The sequence below is a fragment of the Schistocerca nitens genome, chromosome 4 (assembly GCF_023898315.1).
Source record: "Schistocerca nitens isolate TAMUIC-IGC-003100 chromosome 4, iqSchNite1.1, whole genome shotgun sequence".
NCBI lineage: Eukaryota > Metazoa > Arthropoda > Insecta > Orthoptera > Acrididae > Schistocerca > Schistocerca nitens.
The window spans coordinates 540,638,135-540,654,355 of NC_064617.1; the positions used below are offsets into that span (position 1 = coordinate 540,638,135).

General features: G+C 43.9%; 1 protein-coding gene across 1 annotated transcript in view; it reads left to right on the forward strand.

The window, feature by feature from the left end:
• LOC126252422 (BAI1-associated protein 3) overlaps positions 1-16,221 on the forward strand; it is a 503,482-nt gene that overhangs the window by 214,112 nt on the left and 273,149 nt on the right. The window contains exon 8 of the mRNA XM_049953312.1: positions 5,949-6,170. Within this exon, the coding sequence (XP_049809269.1) occupies positions 5,949-6,170 (222 nt within the window). The remainder of the gene's footprint in view (positions 1-5,948; positions 6,171-16,221) is intronic.

Genomic DNA, 16,221 nt, shown 5'->3' on the forward strand with positions numbered 1-16,221 from the left:
CTGACTCCAACACACCATACGTTGCTGCTAGCCGGAACGGCCCAGTAAGCAACAACCGGCAAAGAACGAAGAGATGTCACAGCAGTTGAGGCTTCATAACAGGCTAACTGATCACTCAACTTCAGTGTCCAGGTTCGGTGGGCAACGAACTTCGTAGCTTTCGCAGCTAGCGTCTGACAACCCGACCGCGCGTGCACGCCGCCAGCGGTCTCGGCCGGACAACGCGCCGTGGAGACTACCTCGTTGCCCTGTCCCAATCGACCGACTACTTGCAGCATGCAGACAGCATTAAAATAGCTGCTCAGTCAAAACCACACAAGCTACACACGGTTCCACGAAAACACTTCCACAGACAACTCAAACAACACTAATACCAGTGACTGTGGAACAACAAGGACGAATCACAAGTCGACACACACGAAGAACCCAGAAGCGGGCAGGCCGCGGTGGCCGAGCGGTTCTAGGCGCTACAGTCTGGAACCGCGCGACCACTACGGTCGCAGGTTCGAATCCTGCCTTGGGCATGGATGTGTGTGATGTCCTTAAGTTAGTTAGGTTTAAGTAGTTTAAGTTGTAAGGGACTGATGACCTCAGAAGTTATGTCCCATAGTGCTCAGAGCCATTTAGAGCCCAGAAGCGGTCGGCGACCAAATACACGTCATTCGATGGGACGACCGACCGAACGACCAACCAAGGTGGGCGAGTCATGGCTGTCCGGACCTCACTGATGCTCCGTCCCGACACACGACGACACGGAAATACTAGCGGTCGCTCCAAAGATAGTACGACAGTGCTCTTATCGATAAGCACTGCTGCTGCCACTCACGGGCAGGCAAACCAGCAACTTAGTGACGCCAGTAAATCGAATAAGAAACGGGACGGCAGTACCGCAAAGACAAGATGTCAAGCAATAAACGGCACGAACACGAGCCGCGCACGGCTCAATCAGGGTATGGTACAATTCAGGACAATATAGACTAGTTACATGGTTTTCAGTGTATGTAGTATTGCGATCTACGATTTGTTTCCTTAGTTTATACCACTTTATAGTGTAATAACTTAGTCCCAAAACATGTTCTGGTAATTATATCACACATTTAAGAACTGACGCGTAACATTCTCAGTACTTATTCATGAACCAGTTGTTCGTTGCTTGGCAATACATATACATGCTTAGAATTTAGGTCCTTAGCCACAGTCTTCCCACGTGGTATTGCTTCAGTTTATCCTGGTGTACAGCTGTATATCCGAAGTACTGTCTGTTTTTAAAGTCATCTGTCTTTTGACTGGTTTGGAGTCCTGCATCGCTTCCTATCTTCTGCACTGCTTTTCATCTCTACAGGGTGTCCCCGAAATGTTGCGACGAAATTCGAGGAGTTGTAGAGGGTGTCTTGAGGAACAAATGGAGGATAGGAATACGTGTCCAGAAATGTCATCCAACGAAGCTACAGAACGTCGAAGTCATATAAGCCGATGTCTGCCACTAGGGCACCCCTTCGGCAGCAAATATCACGTTGTACACTGACGAAATGTAAGAGGAACGCCTCGCAATGTTATTTCTTATTCAGTGATCGCAACTGATTGCCATGATCGCCAGTGGAGAGGATGGAGCTAACTGCTGCACAGACAGGCCTTGTCTCCAATGAATGCGATGTTCTGTTGCCTTGGTGGATGACTGTTTCGGACACGGGTTTCCATCTGTAATTTATTTTTCTCCTGTATTTTAGAGGGTCCCAGGAGAAAAATAAACTGCGGGTGGATACTCCTGTCGGAAACCGCCACCAACCGAAGCAGCAGATCATCGTATTCATTGGAGACAAAGCCGTTCTAAGCAGCAGCTAGCTCCACCTTCTCCTCTGAATGTCGTGGCAATCAGTCGATCAGTGAATAAACAAACATTGGGAGACCTTCTGCCTACCGTCCTTCAGCGTACAAAGTCACGTTTGCTGCCGGTGCCTATAACATCGGCGCGCTCTAGCGTCGTTGAACGTCGTTTCCCGACACGGGTTTCTACCCACAACTTATTCCTCAAGACACCATCTACAACCCCTCGAAGTCTGTTGCAACGTATCTAGAACACCAAGTTTATAATTTCTTTGTACTAGAACGCATGTTCTATTATCTGTCTGCACCTACATTACTTTTTTACATTTCTAATTCCTTCCAGCACAAAATTAATTTTCGCGGTCTGCGAGGCAAATGTTCCATTAACCTGACCATTCTACTGGTAAGGCTTCCCCATAGATTTAATATAGGGCCTATTTGTTTTTTCAGTACCTCCTTGTTTCGTATCCCGTCTCTCTACTTTACTACATTCTTCGATAGTACCTCATCTGATAGGATCAAATTATCCCCAATTTCTGATCGTTTGAAGTGGCGTAGTGGAGGACGGTGAATTCAAATACTCGCCCCACACTGAGATCAGATTTTCGTGGCTTCCCTGAACCACTTCAGGTCACTGCGTGGATAGATCCTTTGAAAAGTATACGCCGATTTCCTTTCACATCCTTCACACATCTCAGTTTATGCACAGTCTCTAGTTACGATGACGTTGAAAGGACGTTAAAGCCAAATCTTCCGTCCTTCTAATTTATACTTCTCATATTTTCGCTTGGTATATATTTCAGTTCCACACAATGATATGCTCCAGAACTTTCTTCAGGTATGCCACATCCACTTGACGAATCCACCCCTGCAAGAACTGTCATCTGCGGAGAGGAGTGAGAGTGTTTGTCAAACCAGGAAAAACCCTGTGAAAATGGCTGTTGTCATCTTGGAAGACGGGAGGGTCCACGGCATATCCATACCAAAATGTAGAGGAAAGGGCAATGCTTAATTACAGATAATGTAGAGATAAACATCGTGGTTTATTTTCATGGCAATGAATGGTCGCAAGTCACGGTGCGAAAACTGCCCCAAAACATCACAGAACCACCTCCGGCCTGATCGACAACTTCCACTCTTCAGTGTGGCATCATTGCACTCCACGAGTTGCATCATTTGAAAAGAAGCTAAATCGTAACTCGTTGGACAATAGACGTATCCAGTCAACTACTGCCCAGGTACTGAGTTGTTTGTCCAATTAAAGACGTCCAACTCTACATGCCGCTGAGAGCAATGACCTTTTGCGAAGTACCTGGTTCCGAAAGTCCATTGCATGCAGCTCCATTTGCAACGTTGGTTCGCTGGAAACTTGTTGCATTCTTTCAGTCGTGGATCCTTGCGGTGGGAGAGGGGAGAAAGTAAAAAACTGAGACCCCCCATTAGAACCCTACTGTGGATCCGTGTCTGCATTCAATGACAGCAGCAATTTCTGTCGGGTTTGAAAAATATTGTCATTGGCAAGGTGTGACATCCGTCACTAGTCACTGTCGATTAGGGTGTTTTAACAACGGCTGTTCTTAACATGTGTTACATGACTGTGAGTGATCCACCATTCCTTGTAGACAATCCACAATGATACACCAATCAACCTCTTCATCTCAGAAGAACAGTTACACCCAATGTCCTCAATTATTTGGTGCACATATTTCAATCTCTGTTTTTACCTACAATTTTTACCCTTTACAGCTCCCTCTAGTACCATCCAAGTTACTGCCTACTGTCTTATCACATGTACATGTCCTATTACCTCGTCGACCTATCTTACAGCGCAAATTTCGTATAATTAAGTGGCACATACACAGAATTTCATTGTAAAGAGGCACTGTCCTGAATTAGGTCTGCAGTGGAGTGTCACACAACCGTCTGGTATCAGTTCTACGCGACTTAGAGTGCTCCAAAGCATTCGCTGTGAGCAGCAATTCCTTGTCATGTTTGAAACCGACTGTATCTGGCAATGTATGGCAATTGTCTCTGGTCCATGTCAGCTAAAGTCTTCTTACTAGCATTGCTCCTACGCCGTATTACATGGCTGCGATGGATACACCATTACTGTCTTGATACATCAACAAATCGGTGAACTGCACTCACGATCTGATCACAGGAGAGTCCAAATACGATAACTGCTAACTGCAAATTGTCATTTCTCCATGTAGAGCCTTCTCACTGCGGTGTTCCTTATAACCGACTGGTACATAAACTATCTGATCAAAAGTATCCCGACACCGCTATGTGATGCGGAATTGGCGACTATATGTCACGAGAAGCAGACTCGACAGGGTAACTGGAGGTGGGAGCGATTGTCTTATTAGCAGAGAAGCAGTAACAGTAAAATGGGTTGTTCACGAGGGCTCGGTGATCTCGAACGTAGTGACTGGATGTCACCGGAGTAACAAATCCATCAGGGTCATTTCAGCCGTTCTAAAGCTGCCCAAGTCGACTGCTAGCGATGTGAGTGTGCAGTGGAAGTGGGGAGGAAACACCACAGCTAAACCTAGACGAAGCAGACATCATGTACTGACGGACAGGACCTCCAAGCCTAGGAGACGATGGTTGTAAGACACCGCACGAAATGAGTGGAAGGAATCACTCGTGTGTTCCAAAGCACTGCCAGTAGTCCAACTAGCACAATGAATGTGAGAGTTAAATGGAATGGAGTACGACGGCCGTGCAGCTTCTGTCAAGCCACAAATTTCTGTAATTAGTGCTAAGCAACACATGGGGTGATGTAAAGAATGACTCCATTGGGCAGTGTATCACTGGAAAGGGATTATTTGAAGTGAGGAATCACGCTATATACTTTGGAGATCCAATGAAAAGGTTTCGAGAATTCCTACCATCATGTGTAATTCCAACAGAGAAGTACAGAAGAGATGATGTTACAATATGAGGTTGTTTATCGTGCTTAGGGTGTCGTTCGCTCATTACACTTAGGAAAACGCTATATGCAGAAGTATATGAAGACATTTTGTGGCACTTTAGGCTGCATACAGCACAGGAACTTTTCGGAGACTATAATTGAGTGTTTCAGCATGACAGTAAATCCTGTTCTGCGGCAGTATCTGTGAGGTAATGGTTTGTGAATAACAATATTCCTGAAATGGTCTGGGCTGCCCAGAGTCCTTACCTGAACCCAATGGAACACATTTGGGAAGTGTTAAAAGATCAACTTCGCTCCGGACCCCAACATCAAATGGCTCTGAGCACCATGCGACTTAACTTCTGAGGTCATCAGTCGCCTACAACTTAGAATTAATTAAACCTAACTAACCTAAGGACATCACACACATCCATGTCCGAGGCAGGATTCGAACCTGCGACCGTAGCGGTCGCTCGGTTCCAGACTGCAGCGCCTAGAACCGCACGGCCACTACGGCCGGCCACCCTAACATCACTACCACCTCTGGTTTCAGCTCTTGAAGAAGAACAGGCTGTTATTCCCTCACTGACATTCATGGACCTCACTGGAAATGTCCCCAGCAGAATTCAAGCTATCATAAATTAAATGGTGGACACATCCCATGAGTAATAAAGGGACACACACACATACACACACACATACACACACACACACACACACACACACACACACACACACACACACACACAGCCGACCCACCAGCCCATCACATGATCTCCACCACAATTACACCAAACCCCTCCCTCCCCCAATCACTTCACCCAAAAAATTGTGTCATATGTAACGCTGTCCTGCCAGCAGACCAGCCGACCGATAGAAGTTCATCTTTTGTCACTGTAGTCGCTGAATAAAGTGGGTCGTAAATTGTGTAGGCTGCACAGGAAATTGGTCGGTCGGTCGGTTGGTGTGTGTGTGCAGTGCCCTTGATGTCCATTACTAGGTGCTGGACACTTTTGATCAGAAAGTGTACCCACCACTAGGCCGGTATGACATACTTCAGAGCGGTGGAGAGTGACATGACAGCCTGGCAGAAGTCCTACACAGGTAGAGAGCACCAAAGTGACAAGTTGAGCTTTTTTGAGGGGGTGACTGACATTTTGTCCTGTGAGATTGTCTGTAGTGACGGGTGCCGGCGATGTGCCGGCAGGGCCCGACGTGGGAGTGGAGCGGCGAGCTGCCGCACGTGGCGCAGACGATCCTGCACCAGCACGCGATCCAGGGCGACGTGACGGAGCTGCAGCTGGCCGCCGTGCGCTGGACGGCCTACTGCCGGCAGGCGCTGTCTTCGCCGCTCGACACTCGTATCCTGCTGCGCCTCCTGCAGGACCTGGACGCGCGCTGGCCGCACGAGACGCTGTCCCGCGAGGAGGTAGGCGCTAAGCAGCCCGCGCGTGCTCGCATAGCTCGCCGGATACCGGAGCCCCATTTTCACTGTCGTATTCACATGTTGAGACTCAGTCGATCCTGCTATTCCGATAAAATATCGGTTTTCCGAGCGTCAGTTGTTCTAGGCCAGGGTCGGCCATGACATGCAAAATTTCACTTCTGCACATTGCTTCTCGCGAGCGGTCCGAGGCTCGGCTTCTCTCGGCACCGTTTGGTGCGTCTCAGCTTTGCATGGTCCTTCTCGGTATAGCGCCACATTTCATATACCAGAGCGACGCGACACTTTCTTCCAGCATTTTAAGCGGCTTCCTTTGATTGACACGGCTTTCTTCAGCTCGCCAGAGTCTTGGTGTAAGCACTGTTTATCTTTCGCTGTTTGTTCATGGTATAAAGGAAGTTGGTCCAGTGCCTGTTCGCACAAAAATAGGCAGTCTAGTGATCTATCGTCACAAGATTTGGATGGGAACGAGAACAGAAGGTTTAAATTCTCGATATCCATTATGCAGTCGCATTAATAGATGAGTAGCGGAAATTTGCTATGGAACGACATTACACACCATACAGAAAGAATTTAAAGATTTAGCTGACGAGGAAAGAACCAAAAATTACAAAGCTCGGCAGACCAGATTCTTTGTTCTGTACATCAAAAAGCACTTTGTTGTAAATTAGCAGACGTAGCTGACGTGATGACATTGATGGTAGAATTAGCAAATTTTCGGAAGTAGCATAAATTATTACGCCGTCAGCTATAACTGTTTCAATTAAACTGAACGAAGATTCTACATCTACGTCTGCATCTACATTTATACTCCGCAAGCCACCCAACGGCGTGTGGCGGAGGGCACTTTACGTACCACTGTCATTAACTACCTTTTCTGTTCCAGTCGCGTATGGTTCGCGAGAAGAACGACTGCCGGAAAGCCTCCGTGCGCGCTCGTATCTCTCTAATTTTACATTCGCGATCTCCTAGGGAGGTATAAGTAGGGGGAAGCAATATATTCGATACCTCATCCAGAAACGCACCCTCTCGAAACCTGAACAGCAAGCTACACCGCGATGCAGAGTGCCTCTCTTGCAGAGTCTGCCACTTGAGTTTGATAAACACCTCCGTAACGCCATTACGCTTACCAAATAACCCTGTGACGAAACGCGCCGCTCTTCTTTGGATCTTCTCTACCTCCTCTGTCAACCCGATCCGGTAGGGATCCCACACTGATGAGCAATACTCAAGTATAGGTCGAACGAGTGTTTTGTAAGCCACCTCCTTTGTTGATGGACTACATTTTCTAAGGACTCTCCCAATGAATCTCAATCTGGCACCCGCCTTACCAACAATTAATTTTATACGATCATTCCACTTCAAATCGTTCCGCACGCATACTTCCAGATATTTCACAGAAGTAACTGCTATGTTTGTTCCGCTATCATATAATCATACAATAAGATTATGGAGACTAATCCCTTTGCCAGAAAAGTTCCAGGACATAATTTTTTATTTCTGAGCTTGCAATACTAAAAGGCAACAAATGTTGCTTTTATGTTAAAGTGTGTGTCCTTGAAATGACCTTGCGCGTGTTTCCGCGAAACTCACTATGTGGCAAGCCTGTGCTTAGCAACACACTGTCTAGATTCTTGGCGCATTAGTTTTAGTGACACAATCGATGCTGATTGTGAGCAAAGAGTGAACAATAAGTTCTGCGTTAAGCTGGGAAAACCCTAGTGAAATGTGGACGATGATTAAGCAAGCATATGCAGCGAGGCCCTTTCAAGAACGCAACTGAAAGAAAAGTTCCGTCAAGATATCACAGACATACGACGGCCTGTGACAAATGAGCTTACAAGAATAGCAGTTGAAATTTCCCTGCTTTCTTTCAAGACCTCCAGAAACGTTGGTAACTGTGTATAAATGCCCAAGAGGGCTACTCCGATGGAAGCTAGGATCATTACTTGGTAAGCGCAATTTTCTGATAAAGAGAGTATATTCAGGATGAGTCATGCACGACGTAATATCCCTTTTATTTCGTGAATGATTTTAGATACCGAAGCTAGGTTTTCGGCCAATGATACCACGCTAAGCGACACGTACGTTGGTGTGTAATACAGAATCTTCACTCTTGTATCGATCGTGATAATGAACCAAGTATAATTTTTTAAAGAGAATCATACACTTTTTAACGGCATCCGAAAGTGCATGAGAAGACGACTGTAGTGATACAGTGCTTGTTAATTTTGTAGTTGAAACTCTTTGCAAAAGAATGAGAGAAATATCCTAAAACTGAAAGGTAAGTCGGCCGGAATCAGCTATTACATTGTAAACATGATCATGCCAGTCTACGTCGTTGTATAAAGCTTTTCGACTGTTTACTTCTCTGTGCCCCAGAACTAACAAAACTGTGTTGTCTGTCGGCAGATCATTTATGCTTCATAATTTCTTGCTTGCTGACATGAACACTAATGCGGAGAAGTTAGACACGCTATTATGAGACGAATGTCAAGAAAATTTTGTCAAAATGGTAATAAAAAACTGCTCGAAGAAACTGTAGTTGTTCCAACAAAAACCTGGAAAAGTACGTACAATTGAAACAGCTTTCCTTAGCCCCATCTGATACGCCAGAAACTAGCATGTGCCATAGTCCCACAAAAAAAAAAAAAAAAAAAAAATCATAGCTGTTTCTAAGTCGTATACAAAATGAGGTTTTATTTTAGTAGCGAAGGCGTGCCTTGCTGCATCGCATGTAACGGCGGAGTCTGGTGTGAGAGCTTGGCGTTATTTCCCCGCAATGGCCTACTCTCGCCACATTGCTTTCCAATTTTAGTGCATTTCTCGGATTCTCTTGCGAATATAGTTATGAAAAGTATATGTTTCCATTAAAAAAATCGAACTTGTATCAATATCTCGGTTGATACCTGATATCAGGGCATTATGCATACAAAACAGTGCCCCTCAGCATACTACCAATGTACGAAACCTCGTTTCGATATCTGTAACCGTTCAGGAAATAAAAGGGGTGTCAGGTCTTTTGTAACTCAACTATATTATTTCAAAGTACGTTGGTTAAGTCAAGGGGCATGCCTGAAACGTTTTTTCGAATTGAAACCCGCTATTGTTAAATTTATGAAAGAAAAATGAAAGCAGGAAAAAAAATTGGAACACCGAGGATGAGCTGAAGACCTTGCATTTTACGTGGACTTGACTGCACACTTCCCACAGTAAGATATTGCAAGGTGAGAAATAATCTATTTATGATATGACGGGTATATGTTTTAAAAAAATACCATTTCGCGGGTGATAAATTATGAAAAAAACACCGTCCATGTCCCTAAACTCACTGGTGTTAAAGAAAACGTGAATTTGAACAAACTTCTGTCGCGTTAAAAGAATTACAGAAATAGCTTTCCAAACATTTGAGCGCACTGCCAGTTGTATATTTCCTTGTGATCTTTTTTAGAGACCGTTTTCCATTTCATTTTAAAGCGCCCCTGGGCAACTGCAGATGGAGCTGATCGTTCTGCAACGTATTTCCCGTTTATAAGCCAAATTCTTCTGTGTCCAAACTGTCCCGAAGCTGCACATTCCACGTCCCTATAATGAGATTGCAAACGAGATAACAATGTTTCGATCAACATAAATGCATGAAAGACTGCTTTCGATTATGAAACTAAATAAGTCACGATTAAGTTGCAGCCTGAGTCACAAAAATCTGGAACTGTCTACATCTGTCCATATGCCGACACTTTTTGTCAGATGTAAATTTCATTACGTCTGCAGTACTGGAAGAATAATTAAATTATACTAAAACTGATTTGTTTGTGATGTTGTTGAGAAAAATGAAATATCAAACAAAGCCAGATGCTGCATGCAGTGGTTTCGCGGCGCCTCCTCCTTTCCCCCTCCCCCCAGGTAGACAGTGTGGCGTGATATCGGTTGAAGTGTGCACTCGGGCGAGAGAGATTGGCACTTGTGCACGAGCACCACACACTAGTAGAGATCCTGGCTGTCTGTTTTACACGTATGCTGTCTGTAGATAAGCTGTTCTAGTTTCATCAGCACAATATTTAGCTGAGTTTAATTCAGTTTGCTTATTTGCATGTCTAGTGAACTATGTATTTGATCTCTCGCTATGATGTGGGTCGAGTAAGTATTGCAGTAATAGTCCACATCCTCAGTGAAAAGTATCGCTAAACGTTGGTCACTTACATAATGCTTTGTAGCCCTTTTTTTTTACTTACAGTGATCCATCCAGGGTATAAATGCTAATTTTACAGTGTACCACGTTGATGTAGGGTAAGTCCAGACGAACAGCTTTTGTACACCATTTGTGGCCTACCAAGCCGGGAAATAATTTGAAATTCACCTACGAAAGTTACCTAAGATGCAGCACATGTGCGCTGCACCTGGTTTTGAATATCTTATCAACTTTTAACACCACCGGTTTAGTCGATGTTAATTGTTTGTGGCTCATTTCCTTTTCTCGATAAAATCGTCCTTAAATATTAAACACTCCGTGTACTTCAAACTATAAAATTGACGCTTGCGTAAACTGTACATCAAAAATTTGTGAATTTAACTAGCTTAAAATTAACGACTAAATCGTTTTGTTTCTCTGGCCTTTTACGAGATTACCATGCAATTGAGAGTTTAGTTGAGATCGAAATGTAAACGTAAATAGTTTCGCGTAGTGGCTAAAAAAGCGTTTTTTTTTCATTACCCTCACTGGAAACTTAAAATTCCTAACGTTAACGCCGGCCGGTGTGGCCGAGCGCTTATAGGCGCTTCAGTCTAGAACCGCGAGACCGCTACGGTCGCAGGTTCGAATCCTGCCTCGGGCATGGATGTGTATGATGTCCTTAGGTTAGTTAGGTTTAAGTAGTTCTAAGTTCTACGGGACTGATGACCTCAGATGTTAAATCCCATAGTGCTCCGAGCCATTTGAACCTAACGTTAACGAAAAAAATAATTTCAATAATCTGACCGACGAAGCCAGTTGTATAAGAATCTAGAGCGGTGCGCATGCGCTGTAGCTTAAGTGGCTTTTGTGGGCCAATTTAAGGTCATTTTTCGGCTTGACACACCACAGGTGTCTTAAATAAAATACATCAGACTCCACCACTCAAGACTACACCACTGTGGTACGCTTCGAACGTATCGTTTACACCACCAAGGAAACAGATGCTTAGGTTTGCGAATGACAGCTGTGATAGCTCCAGCTGAAAGAAATCTTCGAAGAATCTTAGAACTAAGGTGAAATGGGCAAATTACGCACCAAGGAATTTCTAGGAAAACACTCACATGGAAGGACTTGACCCAAAGGTTGTTGAACAGCATTCACAGTTTACTTTCAAACCAAATATATACTTATCATAAACATTCAGAAAACAACAATTTAGTTAAACAATTATTTAATTATAAAAAGGATATTTTAAACCGTCAATTAATCCAGCTTTACTTTACGAATCTCAAGACTATGTAATGTGACTAAGTAATAACAACAGAATCACGATTCACAAGCTGGCTAATTCTCAGAATAAACCGTATATTAACATTTTTTTAAAAATGAAATTCACTTGCTGCTGGAAACCTACCCCTTAAGCACAACTAGTGGAACAAAAAAATTCACCCTTTAAGAAAATTAACTGGGTCAGAATTATAATAATAATTAACATTTTATCAATAATGTTGCCTTAGAGAAAGAGTGAGAGCTTGGTAATTTAAAAAGAATAACACAACTTTGAAAATCTGTAATCAGAGAAACATGATGGAACCTTGGATAATTAATGAATGTGAAGAGTACTTAACAAAGCTTTTTTTCAATAAGAAACAAGTTCATAAACGTACAATATGACTCCCACAGACACTCGAACCACATCAACCCAATACTCGAACTTTTTCCATGCTCTGTGTAGCATCTCCGACGTAACAGTTTGGACAGCTGCAGTTATTCCTTCTTTTAGTTTCTCACGGTTAGCTGGTAGATGTGGTCGAAACACCATATCTTTAACACATCCCCATAGAAAAAATCACAGGGCCGAAGGTCAGGTCTTCTTGGAGGCCCATGATGACGTGCCCTGCCACCAGCTGCCTGGCGACCGATTCATTTCTGTGGGTACGTTTCGTTCAAACAGGCACGGACAGAGAAATCCCAATGGGGTGGTACCCCACCCTGCTGAAACATGAATTGGCGTGCTTGTTCTTCGAGTTGAGGGAACAGCCAATTCTGCAACATTTCCAGACACGTTTCCCGAGCTACAGCTGCACCTTAGAAGAAAAAAGGTCCAAAAATTTTGTTGGCAGATATGGAACACAAAAAATTTCACCCTAGGTGATTCACGTCCATACTAGATCGTTTCCCGCGAATTCTCAGTGCCGCATATACGGACACTGAGCAGAGTGACTTTCCCCGTGGTGTGAAATGTTGCTTCAGCGTTGAACACTAGCTTCGAAATGAACTGCCCTTCTGTTTCCATTTGCTCAAGGACAGACTAGCAGAACTCGATTCTTTTCGCCTTAAAAGCTTCGGAAAGGGCTTGAACCATTTGTAGACGATAAGGTTTCATTACTAGTCTTTTCATTAGGACTTCTAAATGGTCGGTTGCGGCATTTGCAGCTCTCTGCTAGCTCGGCTGGTCGATTTTCCTGGACTGCGAACAAATGCTTCCTGAACGCAACCAACATTTTCTTCACTTGTGCGGGGCCATCCGACCTTTTCCCGTCGCACAAACACCCTTTCTTCGTAAATTGTTTACAGCAACGTACGATACACCATCTATCAAGAGGATGAACACCATACTTGGTTCAAAACGCACGCTGAACAACTGTCGTCAGTTCACTTCTGCTGTACTCGATAACGCAAAATGCTTTTTGTTGAGCAGTCGCCATCGGCACTGACAACAGACGTGAAGGTTGCGTGACCGACAGCGCTCCTAGCGACCACGTGAGCAATTAAAAGAAACTTGTTTTTCCTTCAATCGTCGACAGAAAGAGCGTAGCTCTCCTTTTCTTCTTTGCAGAGTTCTCGATTTTCAAAGTTGTGGCATTCTTTTGAATCACCCTGTGTCATTAAGGAAAGCCTAGGCCCCCAAAACTGTTCATCGAGACAGTAACAGACTATCTGCAAGAACATCAAATAGGACAGTAAGCAACTTCTTGGAACATGAAAAACAAATAAGTTTCAGTCATTACATGAAATATGGAAGACCCAAGGCCAGTTTGCAACCACAACTTAAGTTTGCCAATTAATTGCGTGGACTAGTTGCAACGGGCACAATACACAGACGGAGTCCCTCTGGAATGGTTACACGCAAGGTGTGTCGCCCGAAGTCTAGGTGTCCCTTTCTGATCGCAAATAAACGGATTGGCGAGCGCGACCCTCACAGCGATTAATGCAAGCAAGGTAGCCCCAAGCAAGAAAGTAGATTGACAACTAGGACGGGAGGCAGACCTAGCATACAAAAACTTGTTAGTCCAGATACAAGAGGGGAAACTCGCGTTATCTCCACAGAGCGGTAGGCCAAATAGTAGCTACAATACGAATATTAAATTTTCTTTCGCAGAACCTTGCACTAGGCCACTACACATGGGACTAAGAAAATTTTAAGCAATCGCCCGAAATACCCCTGACTTGCTTCCTTTGAATCTCAATCACACGAACAAGCTTATCTACACCATAAAATGGAATTAGTCTGCTGACTAGACAGCACAAGAATTTTACAGAAACCTTAAATATATAATCTGCAGCAAAATATTAGCTAGGTCACAAATTTACATCACCAAGGCCTGCAATGCTGCGCAAGATGCTACAAGTAAAATTCCTTAACTTAAATTAAGACAAATTAAGCTTCAGCAGCTTACAGTTTACGACAGTTCCAGTAGAGAGCCCACGAATAAGTAAGAGGTCATATACACCCAGCAGAACAACGTCATGTGAAGTAACTGTAGATTAAACTTAGCAGTCCACATGGGCAATACTAGAACACAAAAAGATTTCCATCGATTTTCAATACAAATAAATTCATGAATACAAACAAATGCACTACAAATAAATAAAATGCAATATGAATAAAAGCAATACAAATAAATGGGTGGATTTAAAACAGATCGCTGATGTGGAAACTTAATGTCATATTACACACAGTTGGGGCCAAAGCAGACGTTTAAAATACAATCTCAAGATATTTCTCAGGCATGCTAGCGATGAAAATGCAGAAGGAAGCAATTACAATGCTTAGATCCAGAGTTGAGAACAATAATACCTTCACTTCCAGAATATCCGCTTCATTCTCCATAAATATGACTTTAGTGGACAAACGGAAGGCGCAATGCACTAGCCCGCGGAGTTACCACCAGCGTACAACACGTCCAATAGCGCACACTTCCTCGTGAACTGTCTTTCCAAGCTCGGTGCACCCGCTTGACTGCCGCTACGCCAACTCTCTCTCAATCACTTAGCTTCCAGCTCCCAGCCTCTGAGTGCTACCTCGCCACACTGCGTGGCAGCTTACCGACGATACACAAGCAGGGATGGATCGACTCGAAACGAGCTGCCACGGCCCAAGCGCGCTATAGTCGACAATGGGTCTGTAACCTTCCTCCTACGTTTGGGAGCAAGAAACATGGGTGACGCGTGTGGAGATGTTGATAGTCTGATGACCCCTTCTTGTAAAAGTTTATCGATAATCTTTCTCATCTCCTCTATCTCCGTGGTGACAATCTACAAGGTGGATGGCAAAGAGGAATTCGATTATGTAGTCGAAACTGATGTTAAAGGCTCAGTAAGAATATCAGGAAATTCGTCCAGTAATTGCAACAAGCATTTAGCTTCTTCCCTTTTTAAATGAGAAACGTCAAAATCAGTTTCACTATCTTGAACGTGATTAGCCCCAAAACTACAAGGATTACAAAAGTGGTACTTTCGGTTTAGAGCCTGTGTTCTAGGAGTAGCGCCTTTGATTAGTAATCAAAACGTCCTACGTCCCAGATTCGAAACCCGCCACTGCTTGATTAATAATCACCACTGACAGCCGAAGACTTCAGGCATAAGAATTCACCCTCGTTCTACAAACGGCCTGGTCAAAGAGGGCGAAGGAGCAGACAGAGGTTCAGGGCACTCTTGTCCTTGGGGTGGGAAACTACCCCTAAAGGTGGAAGAATCAGCAATAATCAACGGCGCGAGGATACAGAAGGCGATGGACACAACTGCATTAAAGACACATAACGTGTATCCATAGCACATGTGGCCAGTAATTGAAAAAAGTGTGATGATGATCTCTCCATTGGCCAAAGGCTCTGGAATTGTCCCCCATTCGGATCTCTGGCAGAGCACTGACGAAGGGGCAGTGACCAAGAGAATAAGATTCAATAATCAACAAAAGGATAACGTTCTGCAAGTCGGGGCGTGGAATTTCAGAAGTTTAAATGTGGCAGAGAAGCTAGAAAATCTGGAAAGGGAAATGCAAAGGCTCAATCTAGATATAGTAGGGGTCACTGAAGTGAAATGAAAAGAAGACAAGGGTTTCTGGTCAGATGAGTCTAGGGTAATATCAACAGTAGCAGAAAATGGTACAGCAGGAGTAGGATTCATTATGAATAGGAAGGTAGGGAAGAGAGTGTGTTATTGTGAACAGTTCAGTGATATGGTTGTTCTTATCAGAATCGACAGCATGCTAGCCTATGGTGGCGGCAGTTCTTCATCTGCCTAACGACTAAAAAGTCGTAACCACCAAAACCAAGAGGTGCCGCGCAAGGAAATCAGACATTCGATAAATAGTGGCCCCTGTGTGGAGCACCCCTGAGTTGACTGAAATAAAATTAATATAATTCCTTATAACAAAATAAATAACATCGTAGGGAATGAGAATGGGTGTCATTGAAAAATTAGTAACAAGGACCTACGGTATCACAAAGAGATTTATTAACTAATAGCAAGATCAAGAGAGAACAAACATATAAAGAGAAACTTCAGCTGTATAACATTTCATTAACAGGAACTCAGGTTGATTGGCAATAGATTTGGAGAACCTAACTGGAATTTACATGT